Source organism: Girardinichthys multiradiatus, chromosome 14, assembly GCF_021462225.1.
Source record: "Girardinichthys multiradiatus isolate DD_20200921_A chromosome 14, DD_fGirMul_XY1, whole genome shotgun sequence".
NCBI classification, from domain to species: domain Eukaryota; kingdom Metazoa; phylum Chordata; class Actinopteri; order Cyprinodontiformes; family Goodeidae; genus Girardinichthys; species Girardinichthys multiradiatus.
In genome coordinates, this window is record NC_061807.1 from 41,917,437 (window position 1) to 41,937,233 (window position 19,797).

At 40.5% G+C, this 19,797-nt stretch overlaps 1 protein-coding gene across 4 annotated transcripts in view; it reads left to right on the forward strand.

Moving 5' to 3' along the window:
* mtm1 (myotubularin 1) overlaps window positions 1-19,797 on the forward strand; it is a 50,597-nt gene that overhangs the window by 225 nt on the left and 30,575 nt on the right. For 2 of the 4 annotated variants that reach the window (XM_047386122.1, XM_047386120.1), the window contains exon 2: window positions 16,908-16,988. The exons of 1 other annotated variant lie outside the window; for it this stretch is intronic. In XM_047386122.1, the coding sequence (XP_047242078.1) occupies window positions 16,932-16,988 (57 nt within the window). In that variant the 5' untranslated portion in view covers window positions 16,908-16,931. Of the gene's footprint in view, window positions 1-5,610; window positions 5,636-16,907; window positions 16,989-19,797 lie in introns of those variants that run through there. One more of the 4 variants, XM_047386121.1, reaches the window with a different exon arrangement.

Sequence of the window (19,797 nt, forward strand, 5' to 3'; positions counted from 1 at the left end):
ATTATAGTGCAACAAGCAGTCGTTTGCTCGAGGCCTTCGCTGTTTCCTGGTCCAGGTCCACAGCTGAGCCTGCAGCTGAGTGCTGACTTTAAAAGGATTTTTAAATGATCTACCGGACCTTTTGGCTCTATGCTCACAGCTTAGAGGCGGTTATTGACCACAACCTGTTCAGTAAATGCTGCTCCAGCCCATGTGCGTTAGTTAGACGCAGCTGGGATGTTTATTTCTACAACCTCTCTGACCAGATCCAAGTTTTTAAATGTACTTTGTGCATTCAGAGCGCTCGCACCTGCCTTTTTTTGTTACCATGTTGAATGTAGGAACTGCTGACTGACCAAGTGAGAAATATCTGAGGAAGTGAGAGTACTTTGTTATTTTACATCAGTTCACCCAGCTACTTGTAACTGTTCTGGGCTTGGGCGACAGTTTGATTTAAACCTAATTAATATTCAGAATAATTGTAATAATTTGCCGGCAGATCAGTTTAGTTGTCTTTTCTTAAGAGTTGTGTTTTTCTGTATACTTTTTCTGTGTTAGGCGTAAGTATTTAATTGAATTTAATTGAATTTAATTGTGTTAGACGTAAGTATTGAATTTAAATGTCAGTACCACTGGAAAGGGCAGAAAGAAAATAAAGTTTTTCATATGACAATTTGAGTATGACAATATGAAAAACAATGTCCTCCACTGATTGGTTAAGATTCACTGAGGTCAACTTAAAGACATTATGGACAAGTTAAAAGTACTTGTCAGCCTAAAAAAAGCAACACTGTGATTTCTTTATACCTGTTCAGCAATAAACTAAGCATACAGTATTTAAATTAAACAAATGAAATTACTTAAATAAGGACAAGGAGTAGTATTTACATGTGTTTTCTAATGTGTAAAAAGAGGGAAAGCATGTTGTAGTACTGCAAATATGCTTATTTATTGCCCAGTGGAGTAGACGACTACTATGGCTGTGAGGTGTACATTGTGCTCATCAGAGTGACAGCCTAGGGGAGGAAACTGTCTCTGTAGCACCAGCCTGAAAGTAAAAGTCTAAACAGATTGAGACCAAGATGTGTGGGGTCTGTGGAGATGTTAGCTGCCCTTTTCCCGACCCTAGACCTATATAAGTCCTTGTATGGAGGGAAGGTCAGCCTGGATGATTCTCTCTGCAGACCTGCTTGTTCGTTGGAGTTTGGACCTCTCCTGCTTTGTAGATGAGCCAAACCACAGTGAGATGGACGAAGACAGGACAGACTGAATTATGGCAGTGTAGAAGATGACCGGCAGCTTCTGTGGAAGGTTGTATTTCTTGAGTTGCCGTAGGAAGTACAGTCTCTGCTGGAACCAAACATTGTTCGTGTGTGAGGACCGGGCCAGGTCCCGAGAAAAGATGCTTCTTAGGAGCCGGAAGTGATCCACAGCAAACCCAGTGTTGCTGAGGATGGCGTGTGGGAGCAATGTGGGGTGTTCTCTAGAAGTCCACTATCATCTCCACTGGGAGAAGATGAGTGGGGAGAGAACACACCTCTAGATATGTAATGAAGGTATTTACCACATGGTAATACTGTGTTTAGGCCATCCTCTGCAAACATGGGCTCACTGGCATGTACTAAAAAAAGAGTGTGAACGTTCTACTTAGGTGTGTATTTAATTGCAGCAGACCTACTGATAGAAGGACTGGAGAATACATTTGTGCCCTGCTTCTCAGCTCTAAGAACATTGTATGAATTCAAAGTAAAGAGAAGTTATATTATATACAATAAAACTGACACGTAAACAGATGCACAAACAAACCAGTATATGTATAGTATCAGTTTAAACACAGTTAATAGCCGGTAAATAACTAATATAAGTTAAACACAATTAATCACAACAAGTTAATTCTTACAGTGCTTAAAGGGAAGGCATCAGAAAGACTGGACAACTCTTTTGGAGTGATGGGAATATTGTAGCAGTGTATGCTCAGTATACATATGTCCATTTTAGTTAAACAACTGATGTACCTTAAATACATTTTAATTCAGTCATAAAAAAACTGAAACTTTGTCACAGAATATATTCCTTATTCCATATAAAACCCTTGTGTTGGCTTAAGTTGTGTTTATAAATTGAATACCATGTCAGTAGTGTTTACTTGTGAAAAGATGAAAGTTCCAAGGCGGCTTTTTCAATATTATAGGAACAAAACAGGAAGGTCTAGGCCTCCAAAAATGAAAACAACATGATGGGGAATTATATTCTAACAAGTGGTTGGTCATTTCTTATCCTGTTGATTTTGAAAGTGTAGTTTATGGTAGTGAAATCCTCCAAATTAAGACCCCTTAAAATGATTTTTCCATACAAAGTGTAGAAAGTCTTTATCACCAATTTTACAATTGCAGGAGTCGTAAATGTATTATTTTATTATTTTTCTATGTTCCAGGGTTGAAATGTTGAAACATCTCTAGGGTTGGTTTCTTTTTATACAAATGTCTAAATTGGTGGCAGAGTTTTAAACTGGTGTTTTCTAGTCTTAATAATTATAACAGTTGATTCTTTTTAAGATTAATATGGAGACCAGAACCTTTGGTAAACGACAGTTATTAACGTAGAATTTAACCACCTTTTAAAGAAACAAGCTTGCATCATCAGTAAATTGACTGATAACAACTGTGTTATTTGCACTACTGATGCCCTGTAAAGTGCTTGATTTTATGACAGCTAGACTACAAAAAAAAGAATTATGGGAAATTGGGATCTTGTTGCATATCAAATCTAGCTGACCTTGGTTTCAGTTTAAAAGAACAAGTGGCCTTATTCAATAAAGTTCTGATACAGGTGCACACAATCGTACTGCAGCACTTACAGGTGGTCAGTCTGACAGCAGACTCGTCGTGCATCAAACCCAGCCTGAAGTCCGGGCAGAGTGGAGACCCACTCCACCTGACGGTGTCAGTTATTAAAAAAACTGTATCAGTAAAAAACAAAATCTGTATTAGCAGCTCAGGCTTTTTTAAAGATTGGTGATCTGCTAGAAAAATAAGGCCTCATATTTGATATTATTCCGTAATCCCACGACATTTAACATAACTATCCAAAATGAAATAATATGAGATAAAGCAAAGAACTCGCCACAGATTCATACTGAGCTCTTAACTACTCCTCAGTGAAATAAAGACTTGCCTGTTAGGTAACATCAGAGGTTAAGTACCATAGGTTTAGTCAAGGTGTACTTCCCTAAGATAGCAGACCTTAAAGTGACTTCAGGTGATTTATTGTCCAGTGATGAAGGCCTGTGTTCTAATGGGGTATGCAGTCTTACCCTCAAAACTAGTTATTTTTGGCAGGTTTTCACATGATTCCTCTCCTTGATAATCATATTACCATTATTAATTACCGTATTTTCCGCACTATAAGGCGCACCGGATTATAAGGCGCACCTTCAATGAATGGCCTATTTTAGAACTTTTTTCATATATAGGGCGCACCAGATTATAAGGCGCATAGAATAGAAGCTACTGCAGTCAAACGTTTGACTGGGGTTGCGTTATGCATCGACTAGATGGAGCTGTGCTAAAGAGAATGTCAACAAAACAGTCAGATACGTCAGTCAGTCAAACTTTATTAATACACTACAAACCAGCGTTCTGATAACTCCATTCACTCTCATGGTAAGGTCTCCTCTACATAGAATTCTATTGAATAGAGCCAACCGCACGTTAGGAATGCATTGGAGTCTATGAAGTTGAAGTTGAAATCAAACGTTAGTTAAAACGTGAAAGGGAACCTTTCCCTGATTCAGTAAACACGTAAAAGAAACAGTTTGATGCACTAAATCAAACGTTAGTACTGTTAACCTTTCCTGTTTCTGTCCCCTGACCGTAGTCTGATGACACAGGGGAGACGCTTTCTCCAGGGCCGAAGTTACTAGTTTCCTCGGGGTTAACTCCCTCACTCATACGTTGCTGAGTTGAGCATGAAGAAACAGCATCAAAACACTGAGTTGTTGACGAGATTCGGGGTTCTTTTTAATGACTTTGCAGCACGTAAAAACACAGAGCTTACAGACTCATACACCGCTGCTCCGGTCGCCGTCTCTACCCACCCCACACACACAATAATACCGACGTCACTCCTTCACTCTTGATTCTCAGCTACAGCAGCACACAGCGCCACCTCTGTCCGGAGGAGTAATGTCAACATCTTCCATACACACACACGAAACATACACCCCACACACTGAGCTTCTAATCACATATAGTTCAGGCAATTCCTGCAACAGTACATTCAAACATTATACACACACAAGTGGTGTTGGACTAGGAGTAAGCACAGTACAGGTGTTTACCGCTATTACTTCGGTGACACCCCTGACTACGGTAGCCGTAATGCTGCAAGCGGTGCGGCTTTGTAGTTTACCAGTCGTACTGAAACATTTTGACAGAGCGCCGTGTACAACCAGTATGGATCAACCAATTAACCAATTGATCCATATATAAGGCGCTCCGGATTACAAAGCGCACTGTCATTTTTTGAAAAAATTATAGGTTTTTAAGTGCGCCTTATAGTGCGGAAAATACGGTAGGTTTATTGAACTTTATAATATCATTTCTTTTAGTCTTGTTGAAAACCAAATCAAACAGTACTTTGTTTGCCCTAAAATAAGTGAATTGAACTGCATTGTGTGAGATTAAGGAAGGACATTGCATTAAATAATTTTTTCCCATCTATGTATCTAGAATGATTCGGATCGTTGAAATGTATAGAGATGCGTATTGTATCGGCCACAGACCAGAGATGCACAACCATAACACCAAGACTTCAGACAAGTGTGTTTTTCTTGGTAGACAAGATACTGTAAGTTGATTTATTTAGATTTAGAGAACACTATTTAAGTTCAGATTTGAGTTTTCAAAATATTCTATTCCGATTTAATCGATACTAAAAAAAAAAATCATTCAAATATGCTCATTTGTGTCATAATTGTTTAAAAACTGACCTATTCACATTATCACATGTATTCCCTGCAGCCACTCAACTCATTAAAACAATAAGCTGCTGCTGGAAGTTTTAAACTCTGCCAACCTGGCGAGTGCATCCAGAAAAATAACCCCTGTGACTTTCATTAGCCGACATGGCAAATTGAAGGGTTGATTGCAGGTGCTGTCCCCTTGAGGCAGACACACAGGAAAAAAATACTGATGTTTGAGAACAGCTTAAGGACAGTAAAGCTCATGTTATCTGCAACAGTGAAGTAATAAACCTCCTGGACGACATAAACTAACGCTATCGTTTGGGCTGCACAGCTAACAATTATTTTAGTAATCGAGTATTCTATTGATTATTCTAATAATTGAGTAGTTGGATAAAAAATTGGAACATGGTACAGATTTTTTATTTCACTATTTAGGCTTATTTTCTGTGAGTAATAGAAATACATGAAAGAGAAAATGCAAGTCAACAAATATTTCAAATCAAATTCTTTTAATCAACTTTTTAATGCTTAAAATGCTGTAACACATGTCTTTATAGGGGACATATCATCCTTTCAATCCTTCCTTTTCACCGTTAAATGATTCAGTTGTGGTCTCTATAAAGTTGAACTGCAATGCTTTGGTCTGAACTCCTTGTTCTTGGAGCTCCACAGTCTACTGTTTAACCTGAGGTGAGTCTGAGAGCAACTTGTTTTGGTGCCATCTCTTTAAATGCTACTGAGGCACTTCACACCTCGCAACCTTGAGGTCTAAGAGCGCTGCACTTTAACCCGTTGGGCCACTTTTGTAGTTTGATAACTATTATGTAGCGGTGCAGAAACAAGACAAAAACAATGCAAAACGGTTCTGTCCTGAAGGAGCTAAAAACGGCACACTGCACTGACATAAGCAGAAGGAACAATGCAGCTGCTATCAACACAGTGGCCAGGACATCCACTCCACACACAATAAATTCAAGTTGAAAATAAAGTTTATTGTCATTTCATCGTTATTTGCTGCTTACCGCTTTGCTGTGTCCATCGTTTCCATAGAAAGAAGGAACTAACCCTTTAATCTTTTAGCAAATCCTTCTTGATAATGGTGGAGGTTGTTGAAGAAGTTGTTGCACATCAGTGGGGAAATAGGAATTTCCCCACTGATGTTGGGAGATTTCCATGAAAAATAATATTTAACCAGGCACTTCATAGAGGTTCTGATGCTGGAAGACGGTGTAAAGATTTGTGTTGGTTAATACACCCAACAACCGAACCAAACTTATCCTCTTGCAGCGTAAGAATACTTGAGTTTAACACTAGGACTCCCAGAATTCTAACACTACTAGAACTCCCAAGCCCGTCAATTTGATGGCGAGCATTCTGGATGCGAGGGCGGTGATGACGTCATCGCATTAACGCTATAAAATTATGGTTTTGACAAGAATTAATAATAGTATTTGATCAAAACCTATTATGTTTTATTATTATTTATAAATAGTACTGAAAAATAATACAGATTAGTGAGTACATTTTCAAAAAAAGCTTTACTAATCTGACCAAAAGCTGGACAGCTCCATGTTACGCCCCCCTTTCACTTCCCGGGACATAAACTAGTGCTAAAAATGCCTTCAGCTCTTCCACACTCATGTCCGAGGAGGAATCATCTCCTAAAACTCTGCGGGCATCAGCCACACTGCAGCCCTGAACGTGGATGAGCATTTCGGCGTCCTCCAAGCAGATGAACGAGGTCTGGGCATCTTGGATCTGGCGCTCTGTCAACGCGTTCTGGCTCTGACTCCTCCCTCTACAGGTCCTTCTCAAAAAATTAGCATATTGTGATAAAGTTCATTATTTTCTATAATGTAATGATGAAAATTTAACATTCATATATTTTAGATTCATTGCACACTAACTGAAATATTTCAAGTCTTTTATTGTCTTAATATGGATGATTTTGGCATACAGCTCATGAAAACCCAAAATTCCTATCTCACAAAATTAGCATATTTCATCCGACCAATAAAAGAAAGTGTTTTTAATACAAAAAACGTCAACCTTCAAATAATCATGTACAGTTATGCACTCAATACTTGGTCGGGAATCCTTTTGCAGAAATGACGGCTTCAATGCGGCGTGGCATGGAGGCAATCAGCCTGTGGCACTGCTGAGGTCTTATGGAGGCCCAGGATGCTTCGATAGCGGCCTTTAGCTCATCCAGAGTGTTGGGTCTTGAGTCTCTCAACGTTCTCTTCACAATATCCCACAGATTCTCTACGGGGTTCAGGTCAGGGGAGTTGGCAGGCCAATTGAGCACAGTGATACCATGGTCAGTAAACCATTTACCAGTGGTTTTGGCACTGTGAGCAAGTGCCAGGTCGTGCTGAAAAATGAAATCTTCATCTCCATAAAGCTTTTCAGCAGATGGAAGCATGAAGTGCTCCAAAATCTCCTGATAGCTAGCTGCATTGACCTTGCCCTTGATAAAACACAGTGGACCAACACCAGCAGCTGACACGGCACCCCAGACCATCACTGACTGTGGGTACTTGACACTGGACTTCTGGCATTTTGGCATTTCCTTCTCCCCAGTCTTCCTCCAGACTCTGGCACCTTGATTTCCGAATGACATGCAGAATTTGCTTTAATCCGAAAAAAGTACTTTGGAACACTGAGCAACAGTCCAGTACTGCTTCTCTGTAGCCCAGGACTGGGGAATGCGGCACCTGTAGCCCATTTCCTGCACACGCCTGTGCACGGTGGCTCTGGATGTTTCTACTCCAGACTCAGTCCACTGGTTCCGCAGGTCCCCCATGGTCTGGAATCGGCCCTTCTCCACAATCTTCCTCAGGGTCCGGTCACCTCTTCTCGTTGTGCAGCGTTTTCTGCCACACTTTTTCCTTCCCACAGACTTCCCACTGAGGTGCCTTGATACAGCACTCTGGGAACAGCCTATTCGTTCAGAAATTTCTTTCTGTGTCTTACCCTCTTGCTTGAGGGGGTCAATAGTGGCCTTCTGGACAGCAGTCAGGTCAGCAGTCTTACCCATGATTGGGGTTTGGAGTGATGAACCAGGCTGGGAGTTTTAAAGGCCTCAGGAATCTTTTGCAGGTGTTTAGAGTTAACTCGTTGATTCAGATGATTAGGTTCATAGCTCGTTTAGAGACCCTTTTAATGATATGCTAATTTTGTGAGATAGGAATTTTGGGGTTTCATGAGCTGTATGCCAAAATCATCCATATTAAGACAATAAAAGACCTGAAATATTTCAGTTAGTGTGCAATGAATCTAAAATACATGAATGTTAAATTTTCATCATGACATTATGGAAAATAATGAACTTTATCACGATATGCTAATTTTTTGAGAAGGACCTGTATTTTCTTCCTCCCCTACCACTGTCCACACAGCGCCATCCTTTCCTATCTCCTCCTCTTTCCCAGGTGTGTGCTCGTCTTGCGATGAAAACGCTGTAAAGCGCAGAATAGATTGTTGTTATTGGGCTACTATTTCTATGACCTAACGTATTGTTTATTTCTTTTTCCATTATCAGTACCTTGTTTTTTAGTTTCTCTGCTGCCAGTGAGCTGGATTGCTGGATTTATAGCTGGGCACTGGGTACCAGGCTCGTCTCCCTATCTCTGAACCTGCGCTGATTGTGGCACTGTTGCTATAGTTTATAGATTATTAGTTTACTAATCTATAAACTATAGCCTAAAATGATAAAATCGTACATACATAGGCTAGTCTTTTACTTCCTTGAAATAATGCGCCACAACCTCCTGCTAACGGGACGACTCGTGTTTTTTGCCGGGGGAGGCTCACTTTCTGACCCGCTGTCACTGGAACTGAATGCTGACGAAGAGTCGTCAGAATCCCTCTTGACCCCAGAATCACAATCATGTAATTTTTGAAGCATTTCTAATGCCTCTTGAGCAGAAGACAAAAGACAGAGGTTTAGAAAAAGTCAGAATGCCAGGAAGATAAGAGGTTTAATAACCCAGAGTTATGGCATGTCAAACTTTCAAAACCGTCAAATTGACGGTCCTGGGAGTGCTAGTGTTAAACTACAAAATCACAGCGAGAAATAAAAATGGTGGATACGCATAATTGATTAGCCAGAAGTCCAAGACCTTATTTAGCTGTTTCTCAGCAAATACTGTGGCGTAACAGTTGGATAAATGTAACAGATAATAGAGAAAAATAAACAGACTGAAAAAAAATGCCCAAACAGAATATAAAGATATATCTACAACACCTGGAGAGACTAAATTCTACTTTTCTGCACTCCTACAAACTGCAAGTGCACAACAAAGTGTATTTAAGGGCTAAAAAATGTGATTTTTTATATGCTCCCTTTAATGTTCATACAAACATTTGTAGCAAAAAAGCATCTGCAGCTAACACAACTTTAAGAGCAGCTAGCATCAACATGTTAAAGGCTCAGCCCTTAACGTATGAGGGGTCAAAGTAACACAAATTCACTTAAAATGAATTGAAGGTGTGAAATACTGAACATGGTCAAATTTAGTGCTGTATATACCAACATATGATTAATTTTGCCTCTGTGAAAATTAGAATCCTTAAATTTGGAGGTTAATTAAAATGATAACATGGTAAATATTAATGTTTTGAATTTGAAGGTTATCAAATTTAATGTTGCCCATTTTCATTCACAACCTTGATTTTAGTGCCTCCATTTTTACCACTTCAGTTTTATCATTCATCAGGCTCACAGTGTCATTTTTGTTACTTGGGGTCCAGAACTAGCCATATAGCACTCTCAAAAATTGCTAATATTAGTGGAATGCTGTAGGATTATTTTCAGACTGTGTGTGGTGAGTATCTGTCCAAGGAAACAAATCAACCAAACAAAGGACTTAACTCAAATAATCATTGATACTCACCATGGGTTTCTGGTTTAGGCAGTAACCTATTCTTCTAAAGAGTCCGTATACAAACAAAAGTATATCTTTTCAAAGGTATGCTTCAAGGAAAAAGACAATGACAAATGTGGGTTCCACGCTTCTATCTAGTAGTTAAACCCAGCAGTAGGTTCAACACGATGAGCCTGGATTCAGGCGCTTTCTCCGGAAGAGGGAGGGAAAACTGCTCGGTCGGATGACAGCTGCCGAAGTGAGTTGGTGCAGAGAAACGGCAAACCTCTTCTTTTTTTTTTAAATGAAGCGGAATCTTAATAAACCGAGTAGATATTTGAGTTCAACAAAGCTACATTCTCGCCTAAAAACATCTTAAAAGTTTATTTAGGGTCACAGAAAGCGTATCATGAAGTGGTAAAAATGGAGGCGCTAAAATCAAGGTAGTGAATGAAAACGGGTAACGTTACATTTGATCACCTTAATCTTTATAACATTAATATTTACCATTTTATCATTTTAATGATCTCCAAATACACGGATTCTAATTTTCACAGAGGCGATATTAATCAGTGTTGGTTTTTAAGGCTCTCAATTTTACCATGTTCAGCATTTTACACCTTCCATTCATATGAAGTTAATTTTTGTTACTTTGACCCCTCATATTACGCTGCCAGCTGCCTCTATAGAGAAAAATGGTGACAAACAAAAAAGTGCATAAAGTGTCACTTACAAATTGTGTTCTGGATTTATAGTTTTTTTTTTTTTACATGAAAAAGCCCAATGTACCCCTATGCCTCCCACCCATAGACTACTGGAGATGGGCACCAGCTTCCCTGCGACCCACTATTGAAGAAGCAGTATAGAAAATGACTGACTAAGCCTAATGTTATCCAGGAAAAAATGGGACCCTTGTAGTGTACTTAAGTGTCAAGTTCCTCTTGTTTTTTTAGTGCAAAAACGGAGAAGAAATAAAAAATAATTATTACCTTTCAAAAAGGTACGCATCAAATAAATTTCAGGTATAATAAACTTTGCCTTTTATTTATCATACCTGTAAGGATTATTATTATTGATTAATTAATATTCATCAAGAATCATAATTTCAAATAATAATTAGAAAAATATTAATTTCTTAACCAAAAATCATCACTTACGAATAGAAATCAGAGATATCCTCTGGTATTGTGATTATGGGCTCAAAGCGTTTTAATAATTACAAATTATTAACCAAAACCACAAACTGTCACTGTTTATTCAACCGCTTCACCGAAGGTGGGGGAACTTCGACCTTGTTTTGACAGATAAATCACTATTGCATGAAATAAACACGAATGCTTCTCTTAATTATATATATGAAGATTTATTGAAGCCAAATTATCCTGATATACCATTATTCTGGTCCAAAAACCTCCAAACACCTAACTAACAAGCACTATTCTACACAAAGGGAATAACAATGACTACCTAACAATAATAATAAAAGAAAAATATATATACAGGTCCTTCTCAAAATATTAGCATATTGTGATGAAGTTCATTATTTTCCATAATGTCATGATGAAAATTTAACATTCATATATTTTAGATTCATTGCACACTAACTGAAATATTTCAGGTCTTTTATTGTCTTAATACGGATGATTTTGGCATACAGCTCATGAAAACCCAAAATTCCTATCTCACAAAATTAGCATATTTCATCCGACCAATAAAAGAAAAGTGTTTTTAATACGAAAAACGTCAACCTTCAAATAATCATGTACAGTTATGCACTCAATACTTGGTCGGGAATCCTTTTGCAGAAATGACTGCTTCAATGCGGCGTGGCATGGAGGCAATCAGCCTGTGGCACTGCTGAGGTCTTATGGAGGCCCAGGATGCTTCGATAGCGGCCTTTAGCTCATCCAGAGTGTTGGGTCTTGAGTCTCTCAACGTTCTCTTCACAATATCCCACAGATTCGCTATGGGGTTCAGGTCAGGAGAGTTGGCAGGCCAATTGAGCACAGTGATACCATGGTCAGTAAACCATTTACCAGTGGTTTTGGCACTGTGAGCAGGTGCCAGGTCGTGCTGAAAAATGAAATCTTCCTCTCCATAAAGCTTTTCAGCAGATGGAAGCATGAAGTGCTCCAAAATCTCCTGATAGCTAGCTGCATTGACCCTGCCCTTGATAAAACACAGTGGACCAACACCAGCAGCTGACACGGCACCCCGGACCATCACTGACTGTGGGTACTTGACACTGGACTTCTGGCATTTTGGCATTTCCTTCTCCCCAGTCTTCCTCCAGACTCTGGCACCTTGATTTCTGAATGACATGCAGAATTTGCTTTCATCCGAAAAAAGTACTTTGGACCACTGAGCAACAGTCCAGTGCTGCTTCATCTGTAGCCCAGGTCTGGGGAATGCGGCACCTGTAGCCCATTTCCTGCACACACCTGTGCACGGTGGCTCTGGATGTTTCTACTTCACACTCAGTCCACTGCTTCAGCAGGTCCCCCAAGGTCTGGAATCGGCCCTTCTCCACAATCTTCCACAGGGTCTGGTCACCTCTTCTCGTTGTGCACCGTTTTCTGCCACACTTTTTCCTTCCCACAGACTTCCCACTGAGGTGCTTTGATACAGCACTCTGGGAACAGCCTATTCGTACAGAAATCTCTTTCTGTGTCTTACCCTCTTGCTTGAGGGTGTCAATAGTGGCCTTCTGGACAGCAGTCAGGTCGGCAGTCTTACCCATGATTGGGGTTTTGATTGATGAACCAGGCTGGGAGTTTTAAAGACCCCAGGAATCTTTTGCAGGTGTTTAGAGTTAACTCGTTGATTCAGATGATTAGGTTCATAGCTCGTTTAGAGACCCTTTTAATGATATGCTAATTTTGTGAGATAGGAATTTTGGGTTTTCATGAGCTGTATGCCACAATCATCCGTATTAAGACAATAAAAGACCTGAAATATTTCAGTTAGTGTGCAATGAATCTAAAATATATGAATGTTAAATTTTCATCATGACATTAGGGAAAATAATGAACTTTATCACAATATGCTAATATTTTGAGAAGGACCAGTATATGCATTTAGTGTCTTATGAAAATCAAACCAGCAGTTTACGGATAAAATGTGTAATTTGGGTTAAATGGAAAGAAATCCTCCTGTCGTGTTGATGTCTCGATCACAGCAATCAGCTGGTAAAACGGTGGGGCCACGCCCCTTTAGCCACAACCAGCTGATCGCCCCAAATCTTGACAAAGGGTCATAAAACTCTGAGGTGGGAACCCAGTGGAAAATCTCCAGCAATAAAGCTAGAAAAAAGAGTGGTCGGGCGAGGCCCAGACCGCAGCTGCCTTGAATGAAAAACTTCTAACTCCTGGCTGATTTGGGATCAGCCGGACAAAACATTGGACTTTCATGAAGGTTGTGGAGGAACAGAGATTTAAAAGCAGTTCCTCCTCTAAGCCTGGAGCATTACCACCTTGGAAGTAAGCGGCTCTCAGGCGCTGGTAATACTCTCTGGGTGCTTCGCTTTTATTTTGCTGGATAGCCAAAGCACCAAGTGCTGTGGAGGCCCAGTCCATGTACACAGAATACTCTTCCCTTAAAGCTTCGCAGAGGGTTGAATAATGGTCTCGGACTGCAGGGGGCAGGCTCTCCATGAAAACATGGATGCTCCTGGTTGTCTTCCAGATGAGCTTCAATTTTTCCTGTGCTGATGGGCAGCACAGGTCTAAAAGGCAGCGTTCGACTTCCCTAAGATAATCATCAATGTTTGATTCCTCATTATTAGGGTCAAAACGCTCAATGTCTTGGGCAAGAGACTCAAGTTGGCGTGTGCACGATCCACTCTCAGGGATTGGTGCTTGCCCATCTGAGTCATCAACTGAAGGTTCACTCCTGCTGCATCCCCCGTGTGTCAGGCTTCACCCTTGGGGGAGGCACTGGAGGCTGCTCATGGTACAATGGTGGGCCCTGTGCTCCCGGGAATCGGGTCCTGGGCAGCGGTTGAGGGTGGTATGAACCACCTGAGTCCCCGACACGGCTCTCATGTCGCCTTGGTGGAGATGAGGGATTGCAGAGCTGGGTCCTGCAAGTCAAGTTTGAAGGTTGCTCGCCCCTAAAACCTGAACCATTTACTTCTAGTGAGTCCACCGCCAGGTATTGTTCATGGCTGTCTACTACAGTGGGGTGGGACACCGTACCACTGAATGTAATCTGCCTACTCATACCTGTTTTGGACTCTGTGGATGTGTGGGCAAAACCACAAGCTTGGGAAGGTTGTCTCTGGAGAGCAGCTTCTACGTTTTCTGGCTCTGTGTGGAAGGTTTTCTCAGGGTGCTGCACGTGTGGCTCACCTTCAGAAGTTTCAAACTGTGAGACAGGATTTATCTCCACCCCCCAGTCCTCTGGGGATGGGGGTGTATCCTGACTACGCTCAGCTACCTCCAACCTTCTGGCTGCTTCCAACCTCTCTTCCACTTCTAACAGTTCACACCTAGTTGCCTCTGCTGTCTGCAAAGTATTATTCAGCATAAACTGTAGTTTAAAACGCTGTTCAACGTTCAACCTGAACCTTCGCTGATATAAAAGAGTGAGCTGTCCTAACACATCAGCCACCTGTGTGTCTTTTGGTAGGTTCTTAATGACCTGGAGCAATTCCTGAATCCTTGCTTCACAATCCTCAATGCTATAATCATTAAGAGCTTTACGCTCCTCTGATCACAATAAAATCAAATCTCCAATTGCTTGCTGTGCCTGCATTTCTGTGGGGCCCTCCTGACTCACAACTCCAGCTGCAGTCTGGGATGTTTTCTCCATCTTTGGCCAAAATGCACAACAACAAACAAAGCTGTTCAGCTATGAATGACCACTAAATTACCAGTAGTGACAATTAGCAGTAACACAAACAGACTAAGCTGTTTAGTTTTGAATGATCGCTAAAATCAATTAGCACACACAAAAAAATTTTTGAAACAAAACCCAAATTTTAAAATAAAATTTTAAAGGTGGGATAAATAAAACTAAAACATTCAACGCTATTCTTAGCTTCAAATGAATATTAGTGATGCATACTATGGGTTATTAACTTTCTTGCAGGACCTACCAAGTTAGACAACTAAAGTTAGTTATGCGAGTCTGGTTAAAACACGCTTCACACACACAAGAAAAACCCAGAAAAAATGCATAAATTTCAGAGCAGAAGTGGCAATAACTGATCAATAACTTGATTTTAGCTCAAGCTATGTCCTTTGATCATCGGTGATGGGATCATCTGCCTGTGTTTAATAAAACTTATCAAATTCTGTGGCAGCAACTGTAATTCTCACTAGTGACCACAAGGTGGCACTAAACGCCTGTCGGCAGCGGAGAAAATCCTGGTGCAACTGCAATTCACTCAATGGCCACCAGAATGTGGTGTTGCTTCCTCCCTGACTGAGAGAGTGTTAGTTATAGCTGTAGTTACACCAACGGCAGATAGTAGGATGCCTCCTACTGTGCCAGGAATTTTTGGTTGCTCTGGCAACAAACTTACTGCGCTACAGCTCTAAGCCAGCAGGGGTTGCTTTGACAAGCTGGCAATTTACGTTGAATTTCACCATAAACTACACAAAACGTCCAACCTTGCGTCCACAAAAGCACCTTAGAAAAACTATTATTACTATTAGGAGTATATTATTACTTCTCTGCAGTAGAATTGAGCCAATATTAGTCAAGATACATCCTCCAGCTTACAACTGCAAAATTTTACCAAATCTCCCAACAGAGTTTCCAGGATATCACAAATGTGTTACTTTGTGCAACAGTGGTATCTGTCATTTTAAGGCCCACCCAGGGACGCCATAATGTAAGGATTATGATTATTGATTAATTAATATTAATCAAGAATTATAATTTAAAATAATAATTTGAAAAATATTAATTTCTTAACCAAAAATTATCACTTACGAATAGAAATCAGAGATATCCTCTGGTGTTGTGATTATGGGCTCAAAGCTCTTTAATAATTACAAATTATTGACCAAAACCACAAACTGTCACTGTTTATTCAACCGCTTCACCGAAGGTGGGGGAACTTCGACCTTGTTTTGACAGATAAATCACTCTTGCACGAAATAAACACAAATGCTTCTCTTAATTATATATATCAGGATTATTTGGCTTCAATAAATCTTCATGTTTACAATTAAGAGAAGCATTTGTGTTTATTTCGTGCAAGAGTGATTTATCTGTCAAAACAAGGTTGAAGTTCCCCCAACTTCGGTGAAGCGGTTGAATAAACAATGACAGTTTGTGGTTTTGGTTAATAATTTGTAACTATTAAAGAGCTTTGAGCCCATAATCACAACACCAGAGGATATCTCTGATTTCTATTTGTAAGTGATGATTTTTGGTTAAGAAATGTATATTTTTCAAATTATTATTTTAAATTATAATTCTTGATGAATATTAATTAATCAATAATCATAATCCTTACATACCTCACTTTCAGTTTCCTCCCTCACAAATGTTTACAGAAGGGTTCTGTCAGTAAACTGCATTTTGCTTTTGAAGCACAAGTTGATGATTAACTCGATATCGGGTGTTTCTTGCTCAGGCAGCATGGAGGATATGCTGTTATGAAATGCTAATTAAGTTTTGCAGTACAGGCACTGTGCCGTGTTTTCTTTTCTCTTGAGTTTAAAGTGATCCCACACTTTTCAAACTTCTTTCACGTTTTTTCTGCGCTTCTTCCCGCTTTCCATACCCCCGTTCCCCCATCCCGTCCCGGTGTGCACAGCTGAAACAAAGGCCAAACTAGTCAAAAGCCTGAAAACATTCCTGTTAGGGAGGTCGGACTTTTTTGTTACTAATTAACCGAAACTCACTACCAAAAATCTGAGCTATGCTTTAAGCAGGTGATGAGTGACCATTGCTTTTCCAAACTGAACCAGAAATAAAGCATATAAAACAAGTGTTTAGAGGCCCTGTAATGATTTCCAGCCAGGCTGTCTGTATCTGCTCAGGAAGATACGTTTTTTAATAAAAATACACATATGAATCATAAATGTACTTCAGTGATGTTTGCATATGACCACCAAGCCTGTGTTTTGAATTCACAGAGAGTGGAAGTCCCTCACTGAGCGATGGCCTCACCCATCTCTGAGTACCACTCCAGTGCTTTGGACTCTCACATCTCTAGTGTAGGTTGAATTTGTATGTTTGATTTGTGTATCTGTTTGAAACGTTTTCTTTAAATAATTTGAATAATCAGTCTTGAAACCCACCTGGATGTAATTGATTTGATTCTCATTGGGCAGCAATTTTTCTGATTTCATATATTGTAAGGTATTGTACCTGGCAAATTGTGTTAGTTGGCTATTTAAAAGTCTCGTTAATTACCTGTATCCCCAGAGTTAATATATACTGTACAGTATGACTCCGCTGAATCCTGTAACAAACATCTGACATAAGGATAAATCCAACAATACAGTTGAAACCAAGATGAAAATACGATGTAAATCAGACGAAATGCTCCCCCTTTTACGTCATTTAGGATTAACAAAATTATTTCTGTTTGATAAATGGCAAAATAAAACATCTGCTCAAATATTGAGAAGAGAATAGTGGACCTCTGTTTCCAGAGGCCCAAAGTTGCCACGATTTTTAAGATATTTTTTTCGGCACTAGTGGCCTTTATTTTTTATTTTATTTTTTTTTTGACAGTAGGCAGACAGGAAAGAGGGGTAGAGAGAGGGGGAGACATTTGGCAAATCTCGCCGGGTCTGGGACTCGAACCCGGGACGGCTGCTTCGAGGACTGTAGCCCCCATATATGGTCGCGCGCTTAACCCCTACACCATCAGCGCCGCACCCCAAAGTTCCCACATTTATCTGTTCAAACAACGAAAAACATATTGGGAAATGTACAGATATTCATATTAGGGTTTTAGTGTGTAAATTATCTAATCATACCTCAAGTGTACAAAACCACACACCACAGATCCCATGTTATCAGTATGTGTTTAACAAAAGATGAAGCCAAAGAGAAACATTTCATGAAAAGACATGTTATCTCTATATCCTATGTCATCTCTTGTAGGATTGTTCTTGACTTTATATATAGAAATCTAACAACACTCTAAAATATAACTCTATATAGTATATACAGTACAGACCAAATGTTTGGACACACCTTTTCATTCAAAGAGAAGGTGTGACATCTCTTGGTGTGACATCTCTTGGTCTTCTCCAATAACATTTCACATGGAGCAGACAGAGGAATGGATCTTTGAGTCTGACCATGCCAACCTAAGTAGAAATACTGCTGCTCATGAAAAATGAGCCTATGGTCTGTTAAAAATTATTAACACATCCTGCAGTTCTGTAGGGCTTTATCACAGCTAGCATGCAGAGTGTACTAATACAAGTCAGCAATGAATATGAACTGACCTGATAGAGTAAGGACAGGTGAAGTTTGTTTCCTCCTGTCTTTGGTCAGCTTGCATCTGCAGCAGTCTTCCGATGACCTTTATAAGACCCTGGACATATCTGTCCATGGTGAAGGATAACAGAAAGAAAAATCACAGATTATATTATAATGTCAGAATAGTTGACCACACACACAGTGTTCTGATATAAAACCATGTATTTCTTTGTGTACATGCATACATACATATGTATGCACATACATTTATACATACAGTACAGACCAAAAGTTTGGACACACCTTCTCATTCAAAGAGTTTTCTTTATTTTCATGACTATGAATATTGTAGCTTCACACTGAAGGCATCAAAACTATGAATTAACACATGTGGAATTATATACTGAACAAAAAAGTGTGAAACAACTGAAAATATGTCTTATATTCTAGGTTCTTCATAGTAGCCACCTTTTGCTTTGATCTTTGAACTTCAAGAGGTAGTCACTTCACAGGTGTGCCCTTTCAGGTTTAATAATTGGGATTTCAAGCCTTATAAGTGGGGTTGGAACCATCAGTTGTGTTGTGCAGGAGGTGGATACAGTACACACCTGATAGTCCTACTGAATAGACTGTTAAAATTTGTATTATGGCAAGAAAAAAGCAGCTAAGTAAGGTCGAGAGATATCAACTAGAACTAGTCGGGCTCACCTCCGCGCACAGTGTGGGCTCTGGTACCCATCTTCTTGAGAGAGGCTGGACTCTCTTCTACTCTAAATTGGCCCGCGGGGAGAGGCGGCGAGCTGAGGTGGGGTTTGCTTGTTGCCCCCCGTCTCATGTTGGGGTTTACCCCAGTGGATGAGAGGGTAGCATCCCTGCGCCTACGGGTTGGGGACAGGTCTCTGACAGTCGTTTCGGCCTACGGGCCAAGCTGTAGTGCGGAGTGTCCGGCCTTCTTGGTGCCCTGTTGGGGATGCTGCATAGTGCCCCTCCCGGTGACTCCATTATTCTGCTGGGGACTTCAACGCTGTGGGAAACGACAGTGACACTTGGAGAGGTGTGATCGGGAGGAATGGCCTCCTCGATCTGAATCCCAGTGGTGTTTCATTAGTGGACTTTTTTGCGGATTGTCCATAATGAATACCACGTTCAAGCATAAGGGTGTTCATCAGTGCACTTGGCACAAGGACACCCTAGGCAGGAGGTCGATGATCAACTTTGTTGTCGTGTCTTCAGACCTTTGGCCATATGTTTTGGACACTTGGTGAAGTGGCTGAGCTGTCCACAGATCACCACCTGGTAGTGAGTTGGATCCGCTGGAAGAGGAGAAAGCCGGACAGACTTGGCAGGCCCAAGCGTATAGTGAGGGTCTGCTGGGAACGTCTGGCAGAGCCCCCGGCCAGGGATTTATATAACTCCCACCTCCGGGAGAGCTTTGACCTGATTCCAGGGGAGGTTGGAGACATAGATTCCGAGTGGACCATGTTCTCCACATCTATTGTCGATGCTGCTGCCCGTAGCTGTGGGCATAAGGTCCGCGGTGCCTGTCACAGCGAAGATCCCCAAACCCGGTGGTGGACAGCAGCAGGA